This window comes from Sus scrofa, chromosome 9, assembly GCF_000003025.6.
Source record: "Sus scrofa isolate TJ Tabasco breed Duroc chromosome 9, Sscrofa11.1, whole genome shotgun sequence".
Lineage (NCBI taxonomy): Eukaryota > Metazoa > Chordata > Mammalia > Artiodactyla > Suidae > Sus > Sus scrofa.
In genome coordinates, this window is record NC_010451.4 from 51,183,264 (window position 1) to 51,210,802 (window position 27,539).

Consider the following 27,539-nt stretch of genomic DNA (forward strand, 5'->3'; position numbering starts at 1 on the left):
GGCGTTGGATTTTGTCAAAGGCTTTTTCTGCGTCTATTGAGATGATCATATGGTTTTTATTCTTCAGTTTGTTAATGTGGGGTATCACACTGATGGATTTGCAGATATTGAAGAACACTTGCATCACTGGGATAAATCCCACTTGATCATGATGTACAATCCTTTGAATGTATTGTTGGATGCGGTTTGCTAGTATTTTATTGAGAAGTTTTGCATCTATGTTCATCAGTGAAACTGGCCTGTGGTTTTCTTTTTGTGTGGTATCTTTGTCTGGTTTTGGTACCAGGGTGATGGTGGCCTCATAGAATGAGTTTGGGACTGTCCCTTCCTCTGCAATTTTTTGAAATAGTTTCAGAAGGAGAGGTGTTAGCTCTTCTCTAAATGTTTGATAGAATTTGCCTGTGAAGCCATCTGGTCCTGGACTTTTGTTTGTTGGAAGGTTTTTAATCACAGTTTCAATTTCAGCACTTGTGATTGGTTAGTTTATCTTTTCTATTTCATCTTGGTTTAGTCTAGGAAGATTGTACTTTTCTAAGAATTTGTCCATTTCTTCTAGGTTTTCTGTTTTATTGGCGTATAGTTGCATATGGTGGTCTCTTATGATCCTTTGTATTTCTGTGATGTCTGTTGTTACTTCTCCTTTTTCATTTCTAATGTTTTTGATTTGAGTCCTCTCTCTTTTTTGCTTGATAAGTCTGGCAAAGGGTTTATCAATTTTGTTGATCTTTTCAAAGAACCAGCTTTTCATTTCATTGATCTTTTCTATGGTTTACTTTGTTTCTACTTCATTGATTTCTGCTCTGATCTTTATGATTTCTTTCCTTCTACTAACTTTAGGTCTTGTCTGTTCTTCTCCCTGGAGATGCTTTAGATGTGAAGTTAGCTTGTTTATTTCAGCTTTTTCTTGTTTCCTGAGGTGGGCTTGCTGCATCCCAAGGTTTTGGAGTGTCATATCTTTGTTGTCATTTGCGTCTAGGTATTTTTTAATTTCCTCTTTGATTTCTTTAGTGATCCACTGGTTGTTTAGTAGCATGTTGTTTAGTCTCCACCTGTTTGTGTTTTTTGCAGTTTTTTTCCTTGTTGTTGATGTCCAGTTGTATAGTGTTGTGGTCGGAAAAGATGCTTGATATGATTTCAATTTTCTTAAAGTTACCAAGGTTGGATTTGTAGCCCAGGATGTGATCAATCGTAGAGAATGTTCCATGTGCACTTGAGAAGAATGTATACTCTGATGCTTTTGGATGGAATGTCCTATAAATATCTATTAAGTCCATCTGGTCTAATGCTTCATTCAGGGTATGTGTTTCCTTATTGATTTTCTGCCTGGATGATCTATCCATTGCTGTGAGTGGCGTGTTAAAGTCCCCCACTATGATTGTGTTATTGTCGATTTGTCCTTTTAAAGTTGTTAGCAGTTGCCTTATATATTGTGGAGAACCTATGTTGGGTGCATAGCTATTTAAAATTGTTATATATTCTTTTTGGATTGATCCTTTGATAATTAGATAGTGACCTTCCTTGTCCCTTAAAATATTCTTCATTTTAAAGTATATTTTGTCTGTCATGAGTATTGGTATCCCAGCTTTCTTTTGATTCCCATTTGCATGGAATATTTTCTTCCATCCTCTCGCTTTCAATTTGTATGTGTCCCTAGAAGTGAAGTGGGTCTTTTGAAGACAGCATGTATATGGGTCTTGTTTTTGTATCCATTCAGCCAGTCTGTCTTTTGGTTGGGGCATTTAGTCACTAACATTTGAGGTAATTATTGACATGTATGTTCTTATTGCATTTTATTAATTGCTTTGGATTTGTTTTTGTTGCTCTTTTTTCTTCTCTTGTTCTCCCCTCTTCTGGTTTGATGACTATCTTTAGTGTTGTATTTGAGTTGATTTTTCTTATTTGTTTGTGTATCAATTGTAGATTTTTGGTTTGCAGTTACTCTGAAGTTTTGATATAAGAGTCTACATATATATACGACATTGTTTTAAGATGATGGTCTCTTTATTGCAAGTGCATCTCCAGTGTCCTGCATTTGCACCCTCCTCTTCTCATGATTTCTGATTTTGGTAGCATAATTGTGTGTGGATGATTTCATATCTTTAATATATATATACCTTTACTGGTGAGCCTTGTCGTTTGTGGAATTTTTGTTTCATGTTGTGGCCTTTTTTTTTCTGCATAGAGAAGTTCCTTTAGTATTTGTTGTAAGGCTGTTTCAGTGTTGCTAAATTCTCTCAACTTTTGCTTATCTGTGAAGGTTTTGATTTCTCCTTCAAATCTGAATGAGAGCCTTGCTGGGCAGAGTAATCTTGGTTGGAGGTTTTTTCCTTTCATCACATTAAGTATATGATGCCACTCCCTTCTGGCCTCCAGAGTTTCTGCTGAAAAATCTGCTGATAACCTTATCGGGGTTCCCTTGTATGTTATTTGTTTCTCTTCCCTAGCTGCTTTCAAGATTTCCTCTTTGTCTTTAATTTTGGTCAGTTTGATTAATATGCGTCTCAGTGTATTCCTCCTTGGGTTTATGTTATATGGTACTCGTTGTGCTTCCTGGATTTGAGTGAGTGGTTCCTTTCCCATGTTAGGGAAGTTTTTGGCTATTATCTCTTGGAATATTTTTTTTGTCCCTTTCTCTCTCTTTTCTCCTTTGGCACCCCTATAATATGGATGTTGGTGCATTTAACGTTGTCCCAGAGTTCTCTGAGACTATCTTCATTTGTTTTCAATCTTTTTTCTCTTTTCTGCTCTGCATCCGTAATTTCTACTAATCTGTCCTCCACTTCGCTTATTAGATCTTCTGCCTCCTGTATTCTGCTTCTACTGAATTTTTTGTTATTGTATTTTGCATCTCTTCTCATTTAAGTTTTATATCTTGTATTTCCTTGCTCAGTGTTTCCTGTAAATGATCCATGTTTGCCTCCACTTTATTTCCAACGTCTCTTGCATCATCTTCAGCATCAACAGTCTAAAGTCTTTTTCCTGGAGGCTGAGGATCTCCTGATCACTTAGCTCTTTTTCTGGGGTTTTTTTTTCTCTGTTATCTGAGTTAGAGTTCTCTGTCTTTTCATTTTTATAGGTTTTTGGTGTGGTCTCCTTTTTGCAGACAATAGAGTTGTGGCCTCTCTTATGTCTGGTGTCTGCCACCCTTGTGGCTGGATTTGGTATGGGGGCTTGCTGTAGGCTTTCTGATGGGAGGGACTTGTGCCTGCCCACGGGTAGGTGGGGCTTATTCTTATTCTCTGGTGGGTGGGGCTTTGTCTCCGGTTGAGATTTAGGCAGGCTGCTTACTGATGGGTGGGGCTGTGATCCCACCTGGACTGTTGTTTGGCCTGGGGCTTCTCAGTGCTGATGGGTGGGGCCAAATTTCCCCAAAATGTCCACCTCCAGATAAACACCTGCTGATGAATATTCCCAAGACCTTTGCTTCCAATGTCCTTCCCCCACAACAAGCCACATTCACCCCCTGTTTTCCCAGGAGATCCACCATGAACTGCAGTTAGGTCCGACCTAGATTCCTATAGAGCCTTTGCTTTGCCATGGGACACAGTGCATGTGAAAATCTGTCTGCACCTTTCAAGAATGGGGTCTCCATTTCCCCCAGTCCTGTGGAGCTCCTAAGCACAAGCCCCACCAGCATTTAATGCCAGATTCTCCAGGGGCTCTTTCTCCCAATGCCAGATCCCCAGGAGTGGGGAATTTTACAGGGGCCTCAGAACTCTCACTCCCATAGGTGAGTCTCTGTTACTTTTCAGGCTGTGGGGTTTCTCACCCAGGAGGTTGCTCATATCATGTAGTTAGTTGCCCCTCCTACCTCTCGATGTGGCCTCCTCTTTGTGTTTTGGAGTAGGCTATCTTTTTGAAAGTTTCCAGTCCATTTTCTTGAAGGTTGCTCAGCCTTTGGTTGTAATTTTGTTTTTTTTTTTATGAGAGAAGTTGAGCTCCAGTTCCACTATTCCACCATCTTAATCCTGTCTCACATCTTATACACTTTAAACTTACACAATATTGTATATCAATTTTGTATATAGATAGAAAAAAGTAAACTTGCTTAAAAATTATATTTTAATTTTCCCTCAAATAATGTAACATTCAATAAATGTTTTAAATAAAAATATTGAGTATAATTTTTATTTATTAAAAAATTATACAATTCAGTATTATATAGAACTAAAGTAATCTCTGTAACACATGTTTCTCTATATTCTTCCTTAACATATCTTTTGTAATATTCAGGGAAATTAGTCATTGTCCATCCATTTTAGACTTGTTAGGAAATTCTCATGGGTTCATGGCAATATCTAGCAAATACTTTGTGTCAGCCCCCAAGTTAAAATATTCCAAGTATTTTGCTTTATGAGTGCATCATGATAGCTAAATAGAGTTTGTAATATATATGAAAACAAAAACTTTCAAATTTTACATATAAAGTTTCCCTTGATTTTTCTATTGTTCCTCTTGTGGGAAATCACTTAAAAAATCCTGTTATGTAATTTTGAACTATTAGTTATCTTGCCATGAAATTCACTGGGCTCTAACCAAATCTATCACATCCTTGTTTACAACATATACCTAACAAGAGACATGAACCACACCTATGTGACACTATTAAACACTGGGAACCAATGGGGCAAAAGGAGAAATGCTAATTGTGTCTTTTCCCAAGAGCTGATACTTGTGGGATAAGATGCTAGTGGGAGATCGTTATCAATGTTTGCTCCTCCTCAGGCTCATAGCATTAATACCTAGGATATAACATCATCATTCATATCAACCAACCTTTGCAGAGGGTCACTGGCTTCATCAGAAATCAGGACAAGTGACAAAAATCCTTGCTCCAGAGACTATTAGGCTATGATGCTCAACACCAAGAAGTCCTGCAAGGTTAGTACTCAGAATCACCTACCATCATGATCAGAATCACTTTTACCTCCAGAGAAACAGGAGATAAACATAGCTCAGAAGTTTGGGGGAGCAAGGAGTATGTGTCTAAATCCTGGTCCCAACTTTAAAAATTTTAGATCTTCTACACTACTTTCCTCCCAGTTCACTTAGAGATGCATGTAGTCATTTTTCTAGCTCTACCTGTTTTTACTCTCATATTCATACTCCCTGATGAGCAAAGATTCCTCATTTATCTGTTCCCTGCTGAATAAAATTAGGACAAATATTCGTTTTTTTCCTCACTTCAGCTGAGGCATTGTGAGAGCTTCATTCACTTATGTGGAGTCAATGTTAACATCTCTTAAACTTCTTTCAAAAATTTTAATGAAACTACATATTTATTGATACTTTCTCTATAAAGGCACCATGCTAAATACTATGTTGTTTTAACAAGAAAAACCATTAAATAATTCATACTAATTAATACATATTTAAGTATGTGCTAAATGTAACATGAGAAATGCATTCATGGGCAAATAGAAAATGGTCTTATTAACTGGAGCTTCCACACTTATCTAAAGAGTCCTAACTATCATAGGTTTCATAGGATAAAGGGGTAGAGGGAGAACAGCTAAAGGAATCTGAAGAGACAAAAATGAGAGTCTACTATGCTCTTTTGTGAAATAATTAAATCATATGATAGCTGTTGGGACATTAAAAAGAAAACTTTGCTTTAGTTGTCAGATGATATAAATCTTTGAATGACAAAGAAATTGGTTTGAACTTATTTGGTGATGATGGAAAATACAGATAATTTAAGAAGTTAATATTGGGTAAAATCTTCAAATCTGCATTACCACATGTGTTAATGTAGAAAGAAGCAACAAGAAGATGTACTAAGGAAAATAAATTATAACACTGCAGCCATCATTAAGGAATAAAGATGTTCATCAAGTAAAAAACATAACAGAGAGAAATTCATAGATTAATATTAAAATAATATTGAATTTTTGAACATTGATATTACTAAGAGCCAGTTAACTTGAAATAGATAGTAGTGAGTTGTTCATGGTATTGGAGAGTGGAGGTAATTAACCCAAGGTCACATGGCAAGCATAGGGTTCAGGTGAGGTTTCAGTCCACTACTGTTAAATATCAAAATTTATAAGAATTATAAAATCATGAAACAGTGGAACCAAAAGAGATGATAAAGATTATTTAATACAACAAGCCATCTGGTGCTTTAAACAACATGTCATTAAAGAATAACTGCTACATAATTTGTTACTCAGGCTGAAATCTTTTTTTTTCTTTTTAGGGCTGCACCTGCGGCACATGGAAGTTCTTTTATCTGAGGCCTATACCACAGCCAAGCAATGTCAGATCTGAGCTACATACGCAACCTATGCAATGCCGGATCCTTAACCCACAAGGCCAGGGACTGAACCCGCATCCTTATGGACACTACGTCAGGTTCCTAACCCACCAAGCTACAACAGGAAGTCCTGAAATCAATATTTTAACTAAGATTGGGGTAGCTGACAGTTGTAATGTTTGTTTCGTTATGAATCAAAATATTTCTACCATAGTTTCAAGCAGTTAGTTTTACGTCATTTTCTTAGTGACATGTAAAATGAGCTCAACATCTTTTAAATAAAGCAATACATTGAACCATGAAATAATTGCCCTCTGCCACATGAATTTTTGCTTTGCTACAAAAATATTCTGTTATTTTAGCCATTTTAAAATTACAGATTTCTAGATCATTTTTATGAGTTGTCCAGTTGTCCTCTACCACATAAAGTATTACACCTCGAACTGAACACACTAATCAACTATTGCCTGACTTTAAAGTAAGGATATGAGCTTTCATTTTCTAGAATCTACTCATTTTCTTTGCAAATGTAAACTAAACATGCATTGGTCTTTAAAAAGACACATCACACAGTTAACCAGTAGTATTCAGAACTGAGTTCAAACTAAAATTTCTAACTGTATTTCACACATGCTCTACTAACCCACATCTCTACCATCTTTGAATTCTATAGAGAGTACAAGCAAATACATGACTATAAAAAAAATGACCAGCATAAATTAAACCTTCGGTTTGTCTTCAAAAATCCTTCTCATATTCTAATCGTTTGGGAATATGAATAGTTTCTCATCTTCACCATAAACCATGAAGTATAAATTGCATAGAGCAACATTAAGACACTGTTACCCTGGTCACAGTGTTGGAATACACGGTCTAAGTTCAGGTCATAATATTCTTGTCATGGAGATTATCCAAATTAGAACAAGGGAGGATGGTTCCTGGGGTTGAAAAAGCTATTGATATATAAGCATGATGTCTGCCAAACAGTTATGTTTCTACCTTCTGAGATCACAGTCTTGGGAGAAGGAAGGTGGGACATTAAAGCAGCAGTTATCAGGTAGAATGATACTGGTAGACTCCTAGTCCTTCAGCTATTTGAAGTTATGATTCCAGTAAGGAAAATAGTTGAGACTAATATTATTATTTTTCATAGAAATTTGAACCCTCTCTTACTTAATTATACAAAGCGTATTCTACTATTACTTATGAGTGAAATGAAAATATTACATCATTGACATGCATGATTTTAATATACAGATATAGGACAAGGGGGGGGAGAGAAAAAGTCATCGGAAATAACCATGAAAAGTAGATGTAATCATTTCTCTTAAAATGTTATGAAGTATCTTAATTATAAGGTTTGTGAAGTTTGAATTTTTTTCTCCAGTTCAACCACAATCACTGCTTCTTTCAGAGGAGCAGGAGAGACTCAAGAGTTCCCTGCATTACGAATCTCCTCAGATGAGGGATAAAACAATGATCTGCATGGAATACTCTCCCCATAACACACAATCACAAATACACATATGCATACACAAACAAAAACACACAAGCACTAAAGAACACTCATTTTCTTTTTTTAAACATAGATACTTCAGAGAGGATAATGGAGGATAGAAATCATTCCTCAGTGACTGAGTTCATCCTCGCTGGGCTAACAGAACAGCCAGAGCTCCAGCTGCCTCTTTTCCTCCTCTTCCTAGGAATCTATATGGTCACGGTGGTGGGCAACCTGGGTATGATCACACTGATTGGGCTCAGCTCCCACCTGCACACCCCCATGTACTATTTCCTCAGTAATTTGTCCTTCATTGACCTCTGTCATTCCACCGTCATTACCCCTAAAATGCTGCTGAACTTTGTGACAGAGAAGAACATCATCTCCTACACTGAATGCATGGCTCAGCTCTATTTCTTCATCGTTTTTATCATTGCAGAGGGTTACATGTTGGCTGCAATGGCATATGACCGCTATGTTGCCATCTGTAACCCCTTGCTTTACAATGTCACCATGTCTTATCAAAGGTGCTTCCAGCTCACAGTGGGAGTTTATATTTTGGCCATCACTGGATCTACAGTCCACACAGGCTTTATGCTGAGACTCCTTTTCTGCAAGGCCAATGTGGTTAACCATTACTTCTGTGATCTTTTTCCACTTTTGGAGCTATCCTGTTCCAGCATCTACATCAATCAATTACTGGTTATATTATTGAGTGCATTTAACATCCTGACTCCTTCCTTAACTATTCTTGCCTCCTACGTCTTCATCCTCTCCAGCATCCTCCAAATCCACTCTACTGAGGGCAGGTCCAAAGCCTTCAGCACCTGCAGTTCCCACATCTCAGCTTTTGCTGTTTTCTCTGGATCTGCAGCATTCATGTACCTGCAGCCATCATCTGTGAGCTCCATGGACCAAGGGAAAGTGTCCTCTGTATTTTATACCTGCATTGTGCCCATGCTGAATCCCCTGATCTACAGTCTGCGGAATAGGGATGTCAAATTTGCCCTGAAGAAACTGTGGACTGTGCAAAATGTATAGGAACAGAAAAAACATCATGTTGAAATATCAGTCATTTGGTTCCCTGACATATGTTATATATTGGTTTTATTGCTTTTGGAAAATCATTGACACTGGCCTATATTACCCTTGCCCAAAATTCTTCTCTAGGCCACTTCTTAAACCTATATAACCATGATTATTTATAAAATCAGAAACTATGACTATGAATAAAATATTAAAAACTCCTGAGGATTCAAGGAGTCTTATTTATTTTTAATAATAATGCATCCAAACAAGAAGAACAACATTGAAGAATAGGAAGAGAATTTTGAAGATAATCATAGTTATTTGTTATTAAAATTTTATGAACTACTAAGCACGATGTCCAGCACTTTAAATGGTTAGCTTTGTTTATATTTATAGCTAGCCTAATCTAAGCTTATTTAACTTAGGTAAACACCCAAGGTCTCAGACATAACAAATAGTAGAGCCTAGAGGGTTTGGATCCAGGACCCACGATTTTCCTCAGGTAATATTTTGGCCCCAGGTAATTGTGGGTGGGTCAAAGGCTTCCCTAGGAAATTTTCTTTTACACATCAAACAACCTCAGTTCCCTATAAGACTGCATTGCTTTCCTCTAGACTTTGTCAATATTATTTTCACTTTTATTTCTCCTGATAATCATAAAAAATAAAAAAATTCATATTTAACTATCCAAAGCAATAAAAATAGTCATTGTCTCATATGAGACAAAATATTATACCTTACTTTTTATTTATTTATTTTTTATCTTTTTGTCTTTTTGTCTTTTCTAGGGCTACACCCGTAGCATATGGAGGTTCCCAGGCTATGAGTCTAATCAGAGCTGTGGCCTCCAGCCTATGCCAGAGCCATAGGAACACATGATCTCAGTAGCATTTGCGACCTACACCACAGCAAACCTCAATGCCAGATCCTTAACCCATTGAGCAAGGCCAGAAATCGAACCTGCAACCTCATGGTTCCTAGTCGGATTCGTTAGCCACGGAGCCACGACGGGAACTCCAAAATATTATACTTTATAGCAATAATTTTTATAAAAGCAGTCCCAAGAATATTATCTTATCTTTGGACCAGTAATGCTTTTCCTATTTATGAAGCAACTGCTCGTAAAGGCCAAATTCCTGCTAACTTCTATCACTCTGATGTGATTCATGCTCTTTCACACCATGATTTACAAATAACTGCCATTTCATATAAATTTTATCTTTTAAACATCTCTTCTCCCCACTTGTATTCTTCCTTTTCTCCTTCTGGGCATTTAACGTCTTATAACTATGATTTCACATGATATCTAAATACTCAGTTGTCTTCTGTCCCTTCTCAATTCATACTAACTTACTCATTATTGGCAGATCAATGTTCTTTGGCTATTGTGCTGTCTTACTCATATGATATAAAAAGTCGCCTTGTACCTGTAGTATCTAGATATAGGACAAATACATATAACATAATTTTACCATCCTTTTATTCCAATATCCATTCATTCATTGATGTCAGACATTCATTTTCTAAAAGCCTTTATATTTGTTATTTGATTTAATGTTCATCAGTTCCAGAACGGAATGGAAAATGGCTACAGTCACAACTCTTGTCTTAGGCATGATTCCCAGCCCAGGTGACACAAATGGGGTAAAAGAGGACAAGCATAATTTGTACCTAGTGGGTAGACCCTTAAATTACTGGGACTTGAGCCCCTAAATGAAATACAGCTTAAGTGACAGGAAATGGTCTCATTAGAGAAGAAAAGTTTATGCAGAACCAGAAAAATCTGGTTGTGTTCCAGGTAACATAATCAAGTTACAAGGATAGAAAGGTGGACAGAAGTCAGTTCATGAACCATGGGCTGGTCACTGTAAGACGTTACCCTTATTTTAGTGAAGGGAGCCGTAAATGTTTTTTAAGCAGGAGAGCGACACCGTTTTGCATGTTAGTAATATCACAGTTAAGTTGCAGAGAAGACGGATGGAAAGAGAATGAGGCTGAAATCAAAGTGACCAGTCAGGAGCCTCTCTCTTATTCTATGCAAGATATAACATGTCAGTGAGAGGGGAGATTTTTGAAAAGTTAGATTGTTTGGACATGGCTGAGTGAAGTGAGTTGAATTACAAGAGAGCATGACAATGATTGCAAGCTTCTACCTTGGGATAGTAAATAAAAGGATGGAGGACAGTTGAACCCACAAGACGAAGCTCACTAACTCTAGGTAAGAAGCCAAAGCAGAGCAACTGGGTCAAAGTCAGTGTAAAACTCAAACTCTCTGTGTGTCTCTCAATATATCCATAGATATTCATACATATACACACACACACATACATGTCCTGTCAGTAATATACACTGACAGAATTGAAAGTACAGCCCTATGAATCTCTTTTTCGTAATTTTTAAATTCTTAAAACTAATTTTATTGAAGTATATTTGATTTACAAGATTGTACATATACACATATTCATTCCCATATAAGCTATCAAAGAACACTGAGGAGATTTCCTTGTGCTATATACAAGTCCCTGTTGAACCTCCATTCCACATAAACGAGTATGTATAATGGCCGTCCCCAAACCCTCAATCTATCCCTTACCCCCCTTTTCCCTTTGGTTACCACTCCCTTGTTTTCAAAGTCTATGAGTCTGTTTCTGTTCTGTAAATAAGCTCTTTTTTTTTTTTTGCATATGGAAGTTCCTAGGCTAGGGGTGGAATCAGAGCTGTCGCTGCCGGCCAACGCCACAGCAATGTGGGACCCCAGCTGTGTCTGCAACCTACACCACAGTTCACAGCAAGGCAGGGTCCTTAACCCACTGAGTGAGGCCAGGGATCGAAACCACATCCTCATGGATGCTAACTGAGTTCACTACTGCTGAGCCACAATGGGAACTCCCCATTTACATAGTATTTTTAAATTCCACCTGTAAGTGATATCATATGATATTTGTCTTTCTCTTCCTATGAATCGCAATAATTTTTATTATTGTATGATCATTTATTAAAGACCTATTTATATTCCTCCCATTTCAGTCCTTAACCAAGCTCCAACTCTCTTTCTCACGTCTTTTATTCAGCCATGAAGTAACTGTCAATCACGGTCTGCCCATCTACAAGGTACCACTCCAGGCACCTAGTATTCTGTTATAATGACTCCAGAATCCTGCTGCCACTGAGATTCCAAAGCTAAGGGTAACTTTCTGATGTATGCACATGGGGACACAGCTTGGATCTGAAAGAATTACAATGGAAGGGATTCAAAACAAGAGATCATCCAATACCTTACTTTGCAGAGTGGTCCAGAGACCAGCAGCATTAGGAAAAATTGAGAGTTTGTTAAAAATGCATAGTCTCAAGTTATACATCCGATGTATTAGATCGGAATGTACCTTTGAACAAGATCATCAGGTTATTCCTATGCACATGAAAGTTTAAGCAATTTTTAAAAAGTCGCTGAGAGCTAACCTGACTTTGATTCAGTCGATATGGGATACAGCCTGGATATTGAGATTTGAGGGAAAAAAAAACCTTAATAATTTACAATATGAAACCATAATAAACACTAATATAATCAAATTGTAACTTCTCTGAAAATAATTGAGCCTTACACATTCGAACATATTTTATAAGAGCTCCCTGATATGAGTGTCCAATTTACCTTGAATAATACTGAAATCTAAAACCTCTTCCAATTATTCCCGCTTTGGGGAAAATGTACAAGTATATAAAAAGAAGTAATATGAAGCATCAGTGCCCAATGATAAAATATTCATCAAGTATTTAACAAGCATTCTCATGACAAGAAAAAAAAGAATGCTACTAATGTGACATGATGATAATGTCAGCTAAGTTTATGATAGTCATCATAGAGTTAATAGAGGTCAAGGATAATAAAATCTTTCAAATCTTACACACAAAGCTTTCACTCCTGATTTTCTATTTACTCCTTGTGGGCAATCACTTTAGAAAAATACTTTAGTGTAATGCCTTTAAAAATGTCTTCAAATTCTGAACTTCTAATTAGCTTGACAAGAAATGCTCTGGAGCTCTAACAAAATTTATCACATCCTTATTTACAATACATAATCAAACAAGAGCAATGTACCACACCTTTGTGACACTATTAAACACTAGGGAACCAATGGGGGGAAAGGGAAATGCTAATTGTTTCTTTTCCCAGGAGCTGATACTTGTGGGATAAGATGCTAGAGGGAGATCAGTATCACTGTCTGCCCCTCATCAAACTCATAACACCAATACCCAGAGTATAACATCATCATTCATATCAACCAACCTTTGCAGAAGGCCACTGGCTTCATCAGAAGTCTGAACCAGGGGCTCATTACCACAGAGACTATTAGGCTGTGACACTCAACACCAAGGAGTCCTGCAAGGTCAGTACTCAGAACTAGCCACTATCATCATCAGAATCATTTTTTTTTTCCTTCAGAGAAACAGGGGAGGAAAATACAGGGTACTGAAGTTTTGGAGAGCAGGAAGCGTGTGTCTGAATCCCAACCCTTGAGTACTACAATTTAGAGTCCTTTACTCTAGGTCTTTCCCAGAGCACTTAGAGATACACATGGTCATTTCCCTATCTCCATCTGTCCTCATTCTAATCTTCTCTCTCCTCAGGAACAGAGATTCCCTTATCATCTGCTTCTCCTTGCTGAATAAAATTACCGCAAACACTCCTTTGTTTACTCACTTGAACTTAGGCAGGGTGAGACCTTCACTCACTTGTGTTAATCTGAAATTTATCACTAAACTTCTTTCAGTAATTTTATGCTCATTTTTATTGATGCATGCCATATGTCCAGAACTATGCCAAACACCATATGGAGTTTTCAGTCTAGTAAAAGAGGAAAACCAACAAAAATCACATAATAATTTACATGGAATTATGTGTGTAAAGTAACCAAAAGAAACACGTTCATGAGCACACGAAATAAGATCTTATTGAATGTTCCACTATTAAAACCCCAAACTAAAGGGCCTTAACTATTAAATATACTTCATAGATAGACGGAATAGAGTGAGAGACGCTAAAGAAATATGGATCATAAACGAGTCAACCATGTTCTTTGGTCAAACAACAAAATCATGTGTTACTTTTTGGAACATAAAAAAGAAAATGTTTTTTTGTTGTTAGACGATATATATCTTTGTTTTTTTATACTGATTGTTATTTTTTCCATTATAGCGGGTTTTACAGTGTTCTATCAATTTTCTACTGTACAGCAAGGTGACCTAGTGACACACACACACACATATATACATTCTTTTTTTTCTCACATTATTATGCTCCATCATAAGTGACTAGATATAGTTCCCAGTGCTATACAGCAGGATCTCATTGCTTATCCATCCCAAAGGCAATAGTTTGCATCTATTAACCCCCAATTCCCAGTCCATGCCACTCCCTCTCCCTCCCCCTTGGCAGCCACAAGTCTATTCTCCATGTCCATGAGTTTCTTTTCTGTGGAAAGGTTCATTTGCGCCCTATATTAGATTCCAGATATAAGTGAAATCATACGGTATTTGTCTTTCTCTTCCTGACTTACTTCACTTAGTATGAAAGTCTCTAGTTCCATCCATGTTGCTGCAAATGGCATTATTTTGTTCTTTCTATGGCAGAGCAGTATTCTACTATGTATATATACCACATCTTCTTAATCCATTCATCTGTTGATGGGCATTTAGGTTGTTTCCGTGTCTTGGATATTGTGAATAGTGCTGCAATGAGCATGTGGGTGCATGTGTCTTTTTTAAGGAAAGTTTTGTCTGGATATATGCCCAAGAGTGGGATTGCTGGGTCGTATGGTAGTTCTATGCATAGCTTTCTATACACATCTTTGAATGACAGAGAAACTGATTGCAGTCATTTGGAGGCCATGGAAAATACTGATCATTTAGAGAGATAATTAAACATTTTCAAATCTCTCTTTTACTGCATGTATTTATGTATAAAAGAGCAACAAGATGATGTGCTAAAGGAAATTTAAAACTGTGCCATAATTAATGAAGGAAAATGCTGGTCAAATAAAATATAAAACAAAGAGACACTAAATAGATTCAAATTAAAATAAGATTTCCAGTATTTAGTTCTTCCCAAGAGCCAAGAACTGTGCTAAGCAATGTGTAGGCATCAGTGTAATTTTGAAATAAAACAGATATTAAAGTTTTCACTTTTCAGAGAGTTGAAAAGGAGATGGAATTATCCCAAGTTCACACAGCAAGCATGAGGTTGGGTTAATGTTTCAATCTGCTACTGTCTAACTTAATATCAAGACCTACAAGAATAATGAAATCATGAAATAGTGGAACTGGAATAAATGCTAAAGATTATCTGATCCAACCACCCATCACCTGCTTGTTCTTTAAACAACACCTGCTAAGTAATTGGTTATTCCAGCTGACAGCAAACATTTTGACTATAAGATGTAGATATATCTGATTGTTGGAATGTTCATCTTTATTGTGAAACCAATATTTCTTCCAATAGTTTCAAGCAGTTAGTTTAACCATAATCTCTTAAAACATACTAAGATATACCTCTTAAGTAAAGCAATATGTTTAACATTGACATAATTGGCAGATGCCACATGAATTACTGCTTTGCTTACAAAATATCCTGTTATTTCAACCATTCTCAAATGACAGATTTCTAGACCATTTTGCTTAAATTATCCAGTGTTTCCTTATCACATAAAATAGTGTATATCAAACTGAACACACTAATCCAACTACTGGATTCATGTTAAGAACATGAATTTCCATTTTCTAAGAACCACTCACATTTTTTTTTTTTTTTGGAAAGTCTAAACGAAAAACACACTGGCCTTTTGAAAAATACACTGTTGAGTGGTACTAGTCTAAACTATGGTCTCCAGAGGAGACAGTTTGGGGGGTGGGGGATGTGCTTGGGTTATGGTATGGAAATCCTGTGAAATTGGATTGTTATGATCATTATACAACTACAGATGTGATAAATTCATTTGAGTAATAAATAAATAAATTAATTAATTACAAATAAATAAATAAATTCCGGCTTTGCCAACCTCAAAAAAAAAAAATAAAGTCTCTAACTGTATTTTACATGTACTTTACTAATCCGTATCTCTGCCCTCTTGAAGTCTATTGAAAACACATGCAAAACACAAGATTACTGTTAAGAAACAGTATATAGTTTGTCTAGTGTTTGTCTTTAAAAGCTTTTATTTTTGGAAACATGAATAATTTTCTGACCACCAGCACTTCAACCATGAAGTCCAAGTTGCATAGATCAATCATAGTATACTGCTCCCCTTTGGGCACAGTGGTGGAATGCATGACTTAAATTTAGGCCATTATAGGGAGTTCCTCTTGTGGCACAGCAGAAATGAATCCTACTAGTATCCATGAGAATGCAGGTTCAATCCCTGGCTTTGCTCAGTGTGTCGGGTATCCGGCATTGCCCTGAACTGAGGTGTAGGTCGCAGACGTGGCTTGGACTCCGAGTTGCTGTGGCTGTGGTGGATGCTGGCAACTGTAGTTCCTATTTGACCCCTAGCATGGGAACTTCCATATGCCATGGGTACAGCCCCAAAAAGACAACAACAACAACAAAAAGTTAGGTCATTATGTTACATTCCCTGAGATTATCCAAATTAAAACAAGGAGAAAGGTTCCTTGGGACTTGGAAAGCAGTTGTGAGACAAGCACAATGTCTGCCAAGCAGTTATGTTTCTACCTTCTGGGGATCATAGTCCTGGGTGGGGGAAGGTGGGACATGTAAAGCAGTAGATCTTGGGTAACATGATACTGGTGGTTGTCCAGTCCTTCTGAAATTCTGAGTTGCATTTCTAGTAAGAGAAAATCTCAGACTAATATGACTACTTTTCACAGATTTTTGTAAATTTCTTTTTTTTTTTTTTTACACAAATCACAGAGAACATACACTGCTGTTACTAATTCTGAGTGAATTGAAAATTTTGGTCATTTGACATGAACTATATTAACATATGCATAGACTATGGAAGTAAGGAAAAAACGTCCTCAGAAATAGAAGTAGTAACGTAGTAAGCAGTACTTTTGGACTGACTTTACATATCCAGCAATTGGTGTTTTCTCTTAAAGTGTTATGATGTATATTAACCATGAGTTTCTTGAAGTCTAAATTTCTATTCTGGTTCACTCAGAATGACTACCTGTCCCAGAGTAGCAAGAGATACTCAAGAAATCCCTGTATTATGAATCTTCTCTGAAGAGGGATAAAATAATGATACCTGCAGAATTATTCACATGTAATATGCACTCACAAATACATAAGTGTATACACTCACTCACACACACAGAGTATACTCATTGTCTCTCTCTTTTTAAATCTGCCTTCAGCATATGGAAGTTTCCAGGCCAGGGTTTAACCCTGCACCAGAGCAGCAACCCTATTCACTTCAGCGACAATGCCAGATCCTTAAACCTCTATGCCATAAGAGAACTCCTCATTGTCTCTTTTTTAAACTTAGAAATGACTGAGAGGATAATGGATCCTGGAAACCATTCCTCAGTGACTGAGTTCATCCTCGCTGGGCTAACAGAACAGCCAGAGCTCCAGCTGCCTCTTTTCCTCCTCTTCCTAGGAATCTATATGGTCACGGTGGTGGGCAACCTGGGTATGATCACACTGATTGGGCTCAGCTCCCACCTGCACACCCCCATGTACTATTTCCTCAGTAATTTGTCCTTCATTGACCTCTGTCATTCCACCGTCATTACCCCTAAAATGCTGCTGAACTTTGTGACAGAGAAGAACATCATCTCCTACACTGAATGCATGACTCAGCTCTATTTCTTCATCGTTTTTATCATTGCAGAGGGTTACATGTTGGCTGCAATGGCATATGACCGCTATGTTGCCATCTGTAACCCCTTGCTTTACAATGTCACCATGTCTTATCAAAGGTGCTTCCAGCTCACAGTGGGAGTTTATATTTTGGCCATCACTGGATCTACAGTCCACACAGGCTTTATGCTGAGACTCCTTTTCTGCAAGGCCAATGTGGTTAACCATTACTTCTGTGATCTTTTTCCACTTTTGGAGCTATCCTGTTCCAGCATCTACATCAATCAATTACTGGTTATATTATTGAGTGCATTTAACATCCTGACTCCTTCCTTAACTATTCTTGCCTCCTACGTCTTCATCCTCTCCAGCATCCTCCAAATCCACTCTACTGAGGGCAGGTCCAAAGCCTTCAGCACCTGCAGTTCCCACATCTCAGCTGTTGCTGTTTTCTTTGGATCTGCTGCATTCATGTACCTGCAGCCATCATCTGTGAGCTCCATGGACCAAGGGAAAGTGTCCTCTGTATTTTATACCTGCATTGTGCCCATGCTGAATCCCCTGATCTACAGTCTGCGGAATAGGGATGTCAAATTTGTTCTGAAGAAAATTCTGTAGAGTATAAAATGTTCATGAGCAGAATCAGTCTCATGATGTTATAGAAGCCATTTAGTTTTTCTGAGATATGCAATGTATTAGGTTCATCATTCAAGTTTTTAGAAATTTAGTAACTCTCCTCTATATTACATATCAGCAAAATTCTCCTCCTGGTCACTTCTTTTAATGTATATTCCAATGATTATGTAACAAGAAATATAGGAATAAAAATTTTAAATTCCTGAATACGTAATGTAGCCTAAGTTTTATTTTCAATGTTTGTATGGTCAATGTTTGTATGATCAGGAAGAACCACGGCAGTGATTATTATTATGATGATTATGATGAAAATAGTAATGTATATTATCAAGATTTTATGAATTTAAAGCACTATACCCAATACTTAAAAGGATAACTAATGTTAACTATATGCCTTCAGCAAGCTATAGTATCATTTTCCTTTGAAAGAGGAAGAAATTAAAACTTCATTCCAGTAAATACCAAACATAATCAATGATAGAGCCCAGGATCTATAATTTTACTCAAACTGATACTTTGGGACCAGAAGATTGTGTAGGTCTAATGCCTCTATGAGAATTCTCTTCCACACGTCAAGCATCCTCCTTTTCCTATAAGACTGCGTTTTTTTACCTCTAGAAACCTTAAATGTTATTTTCACCTTTATTTCATTTGATTCCTACATCTTCATCCTTTACTTCAGGCCTGAAGTAAATGTCAATCACAGTCTGCTCATCAATAATGTATCACTTCAGACACCCAGTAATCATCCAAGAATCCTGCAGCTGCTGAGATTCTAAATCTAAAAGAAGCTTTCTGATGTATGCACATGTGGGGGCCCTGTTTGAATCTGAAGGAATTGTAGTGAATGGGATTCAAAAGAAGAGATCATCTAATATCTTATTTCTCAGAGTGGTCCATATACTAGTAGCAGGGTAAAACCTCAAAGTTTGTTAAAAATACATAAGCTCAAGCCATACACCAGACTTAACTAAAACAGATCTAATTTACATTTAACAAGATCACCAGGTTATTCCTGTGGTCATTATTAAAGATTTAAAAATATTGACATCTATTTCTCAAACTAAATTTAAGACTTTGAATCTAAGATTTTGAATCAATTAATATGGGGTACAACGTGGATAATGAGGTTTAAAAAAATCCCTTGATGACTTAATATATGCAGCCATGTTTGAGAAACACTATAAGACTCAACTGCAAAGTTTTTTTTTTTAAGAATTAAGCCTAATAACCTTAAACCATATTTTATAAGAGCTCCCTGATAGGAGTTTCCAATTTATGTTGAATCATGCTGCAATCTAAGACTGCCTCCATCGATTTCAGTTTTAGAAAAAAATTAAAGTATGTAAGAAAGAAGGAATGTGAAACACAGTTGCCTAATGATAAAATATTTCATTAAACATGCAATGTAGCAAATGGAAGTGAGTACTATGAGTGAGTGCCTCAAAAAATATGATGTTGAATTCTGGGATTAAGACGGTGGAATAGAAGGACTGGAGCCCAGCTTCTCTCCTAAAAACAAAAAAATTCACAACTAAAGGCTGAGCAATCTCCACCGAAATGGACTGGAAACCTTAAAAAAGATACCCTACTCCATAAGAAAAAGAGGAGGCCACATCAAGAGGTAGGAGGGGCAATTTCTTGATATAAACAACCCCATACCTCTGGTGTGGGAAGCTCCACAGACTGAAAACTGGTTCACAGAGACTCACCTACAGGAGTGAGAGTTCTAAGCCCCACCTCACATGTGGGGATCTGGCACTGGAGAAAGAGCCCCTGGAGCATCTGGCATTGAAGGCCAGTGGGGCTTGTGCACAGGAGCTCCATGGCACTGGGGGAAATGGAGACCCTATTCTTAAAAGGTGCACATGGACTTTCACATGCCCTGGGTCCCAGAGCACAGCGAGGTCTCCATAGGAATCTGGGTCAAACCTGACTGCAGTTCTTGGAGGACATCCAGGGAAAACAGGGGTGAATGTGGCTTGTTGTGAGGGACAGACATTGAAAGCAAAGCTCTCAGGAATATTCAGCAGCTTGCCTGTCTCTGGAGGTGGCCATTTTGGGAAAATATGGCTCCACCCATCAGTCAGCTGCTGAGAAGCCCCAGGGCAAACAACAACCCAGGTGGAATCATAGCCCCACCCATCAGTAAACAGGCTCCCTAAAGACCCCTGAGGCACACAGCTGCCCCTAATCCCATCCAGAGACTAAGCCCCACCCACCAGAGGGATTAGAATCAGCTCCACCTACCAGTGGGCAGGCATCAGCCCCTCTCATCAGGAAGCCTACAGCATGCCCCCATACTGACTTCAGCCACAAGAGGGGTAGACACCAGAAGTAAGAGAGGCTACAACTCTAGTATCTGTAAAAAGGTCACCACACCAAAAACCTACAAAAATGAAAAGACAGAGAACTATAACTCAGATGAGGGAGAAAGTAAAAACCCCAGAAAAACAGCTAATTGAGGAGGAGATTCTCAGCCTCCAGGAAAAAGACTTTAGACTGTTGATGATAAAGATGATGCAAGACACTGGAAATAAACTGGAGGCAAAGATGGATAACTTACAGGAAACACTGGCCAAAGAGATACAAGATATAAAACTTAAACAAGAAGAGATGCAAAATACAATAACTGAAATAAAAAATTCACTAGAAACAGCTAACAGCAGAATACAGGAGGCAGAAGAACAAATAAGTGAGGTGGAGGACAGATTAGTGGAAATTACAGGTGCAGAACAGAAAAGAGAAAAAAGATTGAAAACAAATGAGGAGAGTCTCAGAGAACTCTGGGACAACATTAAATGCACCAACATCCGTATTATAGGGGTGCCAGAAGGAGAAGAGAGAGAGAAGGGGACAGAAAAAATATTCCAAGAGATAATAGCCAAAAACTTCCCTAACATAGGAAAGGAACCACTCACTCAAATCCAGGAAGCACAACGAGTACCATATAAAGTAAACCCAAGGAGGAATACACCGAGACACATATTAATCAAACTAACCAAAATTAAAGACAAGGAGAAAATCTTGAAAGCATCTAGGGAAAAGAAACAAATAACACACAAGGGAACCCCAATGAGGTTATCAGCAGATTTTTCAGCAGAAACTCTGGAGGCCAGAAGGGAGTGGCATGATATACTTAATGTGATGAAAGGAAAAAACCTCCAACCAAGATTACTCTGCCCAGCAAGGCTCTCATTCAGATTTGAAGGAGAAATCAAAACCTTCACAGATAAGCAAAAGTTGAGAGAATTTAGCAACACTGAAACAGCCTTACAACAAATACTAAAGGAACTTCTCTAGGCAGAAAAGACAAGACAGCAACAGGAAACAAAAATTCCACAAACGACAAGGCTCACCAGTAAAGGTGTATATACAGCAAAGATGCAAAATCATCCATGCACAATTATACCACCAAAATCAGAAATCATGAGAAGAGGTGAGTACAAATGCAGGACACTGGAGATGAACTTGCAATTAAGAGACCAACAACTTAAAACAATCTCACATACATATAGACTCTTACATCAAAACTTCAGAATAACTGCAAACCAAACATCTACAATTGATACACAAACAAGGAATCTCTGGAGAAGAAATATATCTCATAGCAAATAAGTGCATAATCCACCATGAAGGGGGTCATTTGACATCATTCTTGGAATGCTGAAGTCTTTCTTAGATCTGATTCTGATTTCCTCTCCATCAAAGAATTTATGATAATTATAATTAAATAATGCAACTGTACAATTAAATAATACAGTTCTACAATTGTATTATTAATAACCATTTCTCTCCATGGTATAATTTAAGGTCTATAATGTCTTGTTTATCACATCACCTAGAATAGTGTAATGCCTACACTGAAGAATCAATAAGATGTAACAAATTGTGAGGACATATTTATAGTTACACTGTTTTTTAACCAATTTATGCATTTTATATTTTACTTATTTTCAGAGGGTGTATTATTTTTGTTATTCTTACCAGTTAAGTTATTCTTTGTATTATGCTATATAAAATATTTAATGGTATATAAGGCTTTCTTCTTTATAAACTTTAGTTGCGTAATACACACAATTTTAATATAATGTTAATTTTTAAGGAAAAATTGAAATGTAATAGATAATACTAAATAGTAAAGATGAAAGCCATACAAAATGGGATAAATTATAGAATAAATTTCCTGTTTGTCTCAGCATATTTTCCATTCCACTTCTCCAGAGGGAGTCACTTAATCTGTTTCTTAAGATCCATGATATAATAATCTGTGTGAATGTAATTGTGTTTAAATATATGTATTTTATTCTGTAAAAAAAATTACATTGATAATTTGAATGGTTATTCCATAATCTAAAATTCAATTATATTGATATTTGATTTTGAATCAATTATTTATATTACTTATTTATACATAAAATGAATTAAATATATTTTACATTAAACAATATTTTATTCCTTATTAAAAAATTTCTAGCCTTATTAACAACATGATAATTCATCAGAATGCTTTCTGATCCTCTAAAACTTACTATTCCCACTGTGAATTTTGAACCAAAAACACTGATTAGGAGCTTATAAGAAATACATAGCACTGTAAATCAACTGCACTCTAATAAAAATTTTTAAAAAGTACAGAATCTCCAATATCTTTTAGTCTTGCTGGATCAGGATCTGCATTTTTAAAAAATTCCCTGGAGATCCTGTAAACAAGTCTTTACCACTAATTGATAAGATCAAGATTGACAAAGTATCCCTCTTGAAAGGAAAGATTTAGACAACTGGGGAAACATCAATGCAACTGCATCTTTTCTCAAGAGCTTGTTCCCTGAGAAATGGAAATCCCTGGAGAGTATATGACTCCATGTTATTTATTGCCCTGAAAAATCTGAATCCAGGATAAACCCTCCTAGTACAACAGTAGGACTGCTCAGGGGACTGTGGTGATGATGTTTGCTACCACGAAGCTAGAGAAACACAAGCTGAAGACTTGTGTTTGGAGATGCTGACCTTGATGCAAATCAGCTTCAAAAGTGGCTCTGAGACCCAGGGCTGTGTCTGCCCTCTCAGCACTAACGATAACAGAATACTGGGTGTCTATCACTCCCAATGTCAACATTAGTGCTATTCTTTATGAAGAAAAAAAAAGTGGCATTGAGCTTTCCAGGAAAAAAAAAAGGTAATAATTGTGTTGATTTTACACTTGTGATTTGAGACTGTTAAGACTGAAAGCAACCACCTTGGGAATTCAGACAAATAATGTACAATACTTTCATTCATTCATTTAAGTATTCATTTACTTATAAAATAATTTTAACTTGTTATGATGTTCCAGATTAATGCTATTTACTTAGATACTGAGAAAAATAAGTCTGATTTAGTTCATCATCTGGCTTCTGGTGTTAACATGTAGTAAGTAGGTCCAATTAATCATAGGTTTCCACATTGACATCAATTGCAAATGAGATTCAAAAAGAAAAAAAAATATGATAACAGAGATAAATGAGGCTATTATTTCTTGTAAAAAAAAAAAAAAGCAGATGAAAATCCAGATAGTTGAGAAGACGTGGGCTATTTCAAAAACTGAAAATTTCCTGAATTTGAAAGCAAACTTTTTGAAATTGAGAGGAACCAAATGTTTACTGGGTCTGGAGAGTAGCAAGAGGTAACATGGATATTTTCACTTTATCTCTAAAGCAGTGAAGGAAATCTCTTCTCCAGTGTTCCTGAAAGAGGATCATCATCTGATTTGTGGTTGAGTATATTCAATGATAGAAACTAACTACTTCAATCCATTTCTAAGAATTTGAGTTGTTAGAGTAATACCCTTATACCTCGTAAAGGGTTTATTCTTAGATCTTTTAAATACCATATTTAATATACATATTTCTTCCTTTTACAGTCCTTTGAGATATTTGATGATATATGCTAATTATCTCATTACCTTCTAATATTGTCTAAGTTCTTCACAGTCTTTATTTGCTTTTCATCTTGTCAATGTCTCTCCTTAAAAAGAATATTCATAAATAAACACAAAACTACAGGTGTAATTTAATTGTAGCACAGTGCTTCCTAAACTTATGCCAGACAAAAAAATCTTAATATCTGCATGCTGCAACACGTTAAGTCAATCAGGCTATGTGTGGCCTGTGGTGACTAACTAGGAGTCTGGATGCCACAGACTCCACTTCAATCCCCCAAGGCTTAAGAAGACCAAGACCTCAAAGCCTTTATAAATCATCCATGGAATTGTAGTTCCACAAAACTCGAGTTGGGAAGCCATATTATGGATCTTATGGGGATTACTACAAATCATACTCTAGACATTGTGTCTCTACAAAAGCAGTCTGAACCTAATGACTTTATTACCCAGCCATTTATTTTATGAGCTTAAGTGAAATAACAAAGAATTAACTGTTTACTTTACTTCATATGAGTTATAACCAGAAGCTACATCCAGTATTCAATATATTGAGTTATTATAATTTAAATTTCAAATATTACACATCTTTGCCTTGATTAATTTCAATTTAAGTGTTTTCAGTATCTACATTCATTTTTCCAATTTTGTCCTTCCTTTGGGTATAGGTTACAGAATCTTGCAAAATTTTGTTGACCATAGAGTGTGCATTATACCCTGGAGGGACTGACAATCACCAAGCCCAAGATTAATGGAGAAAAGAAAAATTTAAGAGTTTCAGTCTCAGCTGCTCTTTTCTACCTATACTCTCTCCTATGTCCTTTAAAATTCAAGAAAACTAAAGGGTAGTAATAAGCATCTTTGATGTTTTTAATAATCAGTGATCTCGTCTCATGTTCTGATAAATGATTTGCAATCCCATTTAAGTGGGTATGGCTACTAAATAGGCATTTGCAATATTTCATTCTCTATATTACATATAATATTAGAGAAACCTCTATTCTTAATTTATCCTTATATAAACAGGGGATAATAATTTGTTTTACAAGAAAATATTACATTCAGACCCTCAGAGGTAGACACAAAGGAGATTAGATTAAGAAAAAATAAATAATAAATGAGATCCATATAATGATGATAAAATAATCAGTTTACTACTTAATAAAAGAGGGGACTGAATTTATAATTCTGTATCACCTAATTATACGACTTTCAATACCCTCTAATTTTAAAACATAAAAAATAAAAGGATTAAACATAATGATTGCTCTTTCAGTATTTTTAAGTGTGCAATTATCCCTTATTTTTAACTGATAGCATGCTGTAACAATAAGAACGTTTATTATTACTATTACCATTTTCAGAGTGCTAACTCTTGTAATTATACAATGATGTTATTTCACTCATTAAACTTTATCAAGTAGTCAATGTTGGTTAGTAGATAAACAAAGGCGCTTGGACTTTAAGGCAGACTCACTTAAGTACTATTTCTTCCCTCAAGCAAAGGCAGAGGCATTTGGTCCACAAACAGGCTAATAAGTGGAACAATTCAGCTATCACATCTGCACAATGAATGCTGTTTGTATTGTTTTATTTCAACAACAATATTAAAAATATGACGATTTTACTTAGAAATGCAAGTTTTCTTATTATCAGAAAAATAATTCCAAAACCTAGTAATAATGTGTCTCTTTGCACTGCTGGCAGAAGTTAGTTGTTGGTTAATAAAGGATTGTGCCCTTATACAGGATCTGATCTCTACAAGTTGATGCTCAGTCAGCTTCTGACCTTTTGGGGAGCCCTTTAAGTTTTCACTCTGCAAGACTCACTTTAGGAAAGAAAATGCTTAAAGTGAAATACTTAAAATAGAAAGTAGCCACTCAAAACTATAAAATGTTCACCATTTAAAATACTTTTAAATAAAATAATTTAATACATTTGATATAAAGATGTAAAATATTTAATTAAGAAAATATTACTTAGGTAGACATATCCAGAGTAAAAATTATTCACATAAACCAAGGGAATATTTAAATGATTGATTTTCTATATGAGGTAGCTTCAGAAAATGGGAAATAGTAAGGACATATCTCTAAAAACTATCACTTTCTCTCTCCCCTTTAGGAACTACGCAGTGGAAAATGGCAGAAGGAAATCACTCCACAATAACTGAGTTCATCCTCGCTGGGCTAACAGAACAGCCAGAGCTCCAGCTGCCTCTTTTCCTCCTCTTCCTAGGAATCTATGTGGTCACGGTGGTGGGCAACCTGGGCATGATCACACTGATTGGGCTCAGCTCCCACCTGCACACCCCCATGTACTATTTCCTCAGTAATTTGTCCTTCATTGACCTCTGTCATTCCACCGTCATTACCCCTAAAATGCTGCTGAACTTTGTGACAGAGAAGAACATCATCTCCTACACTGAATGCATGACTCAGCTCTATTTCTTCATCCTTTTTATTATTGCAGAGTGTCACATGTTGGCTGCAATGGCATATGACCGCTATGTTGCCATCTGTAACCCCTTGCTTTACAATGTCACCATGTCTTATCAAAAGTGCTTCCAGCTTACAGTGGGAGTTTATATTTTGGCCATCATTGGATCTACAATCCACACAGGCTTTATCCTGAGACTCCTTTTCTGCAAGGCCAATGTGGTTAACCATTACTTCTGTGATCTTTTTCCACTTTTGGAGCTATCCTGTTCCAGCATCTACATCAATCAATTATTGGTTATATTCTTGAGTGCATTTAACATTCTAATTCCTTCCTTAACTATTCTTGCCTCCTACATCTTCATCCTCTCCACCATCCTCCAAATCCACTCTACTGAGGGCAGGTCCAAAGCCTTCAGCACCTGCAGTTCCCACATCTTAGGTGTTTCTCTTTTCTTTGGATCTGCTGCATTCATGTACCTGCAGCCATCATCTGTGAGCTCCATGGACCAAGGGAAAGTGTCCTCTGTATTTTATACCTGCATTGTGCCCATGCTGAATCCCCTGATCTACAGTCTACGGAATAAAGATGTCAAATTTTCTCTGAAGAAAATTCTAGACAGTAGAAAATATTCATGAATAGAATTTATATTGTGATGTCATAGTCATGTGGTTTTCTGAGATATGCAATAAATTAGGCTTATTGTTGAAATTTTTGTAGTTTCTAGTAACACTTCCCTAAAAATACATCTGCAAAATTCTCTTCTTTGATACTTACTTGAGATTATAATACAGTGATTGTGTATGGAAAATATATAATAAAATAAAAATTCTTGTGGATTTTAACAGAGTCTTCATTTTATTTTAACGATAATACAGCATCAATGAAGATGATTATGAAAAGCAAATTAATTTACTATGCATAATATATATATATATATATT

At 36.5% G+C, this 27,539-nt stretch overlaps 3 protein-coding genes across 3 annotated transcripts; all 3 read left to right on the top strand.

The window, feature by feature from the left end:
* On the top strand, window positions 7,836-8,795 carry LOC110255559. Its single transcript, XM_021063953.1, has one exon. The coding sequence runs from the start codon at window positions 7,863-7,865 to the stop codon at window positions 8,793-8,795; it is 933 nt and encodes a 310-aa protein (XP_020919612.1). The 5' UTR covers window positions 7,836-7,862.
* On the top strand, window positions 17,302-18,219 carry LOC100625943. Its single transcript, XM_005653715.2, has one exon. The coding sequence runs from the start codon at window positions 17,302-17,304 to the stop codon at window positions 18,217-18,219; it is 918 nt and encodes a 305-aa protein (XP_005653772.2).
* LOC100623188 lies at window positions 26,275-27,234 on the top strand. The gene has a single exon (XM_003357340.1). The coding sequence runs from the start codon at window positions 26,299-26,301 to the stop codon at window positions 27,232-27,234; it is 936 nt and encodes a 311-aa protein (XP_003357388.2). The 5' UTR covers window positions 26,275-26,298.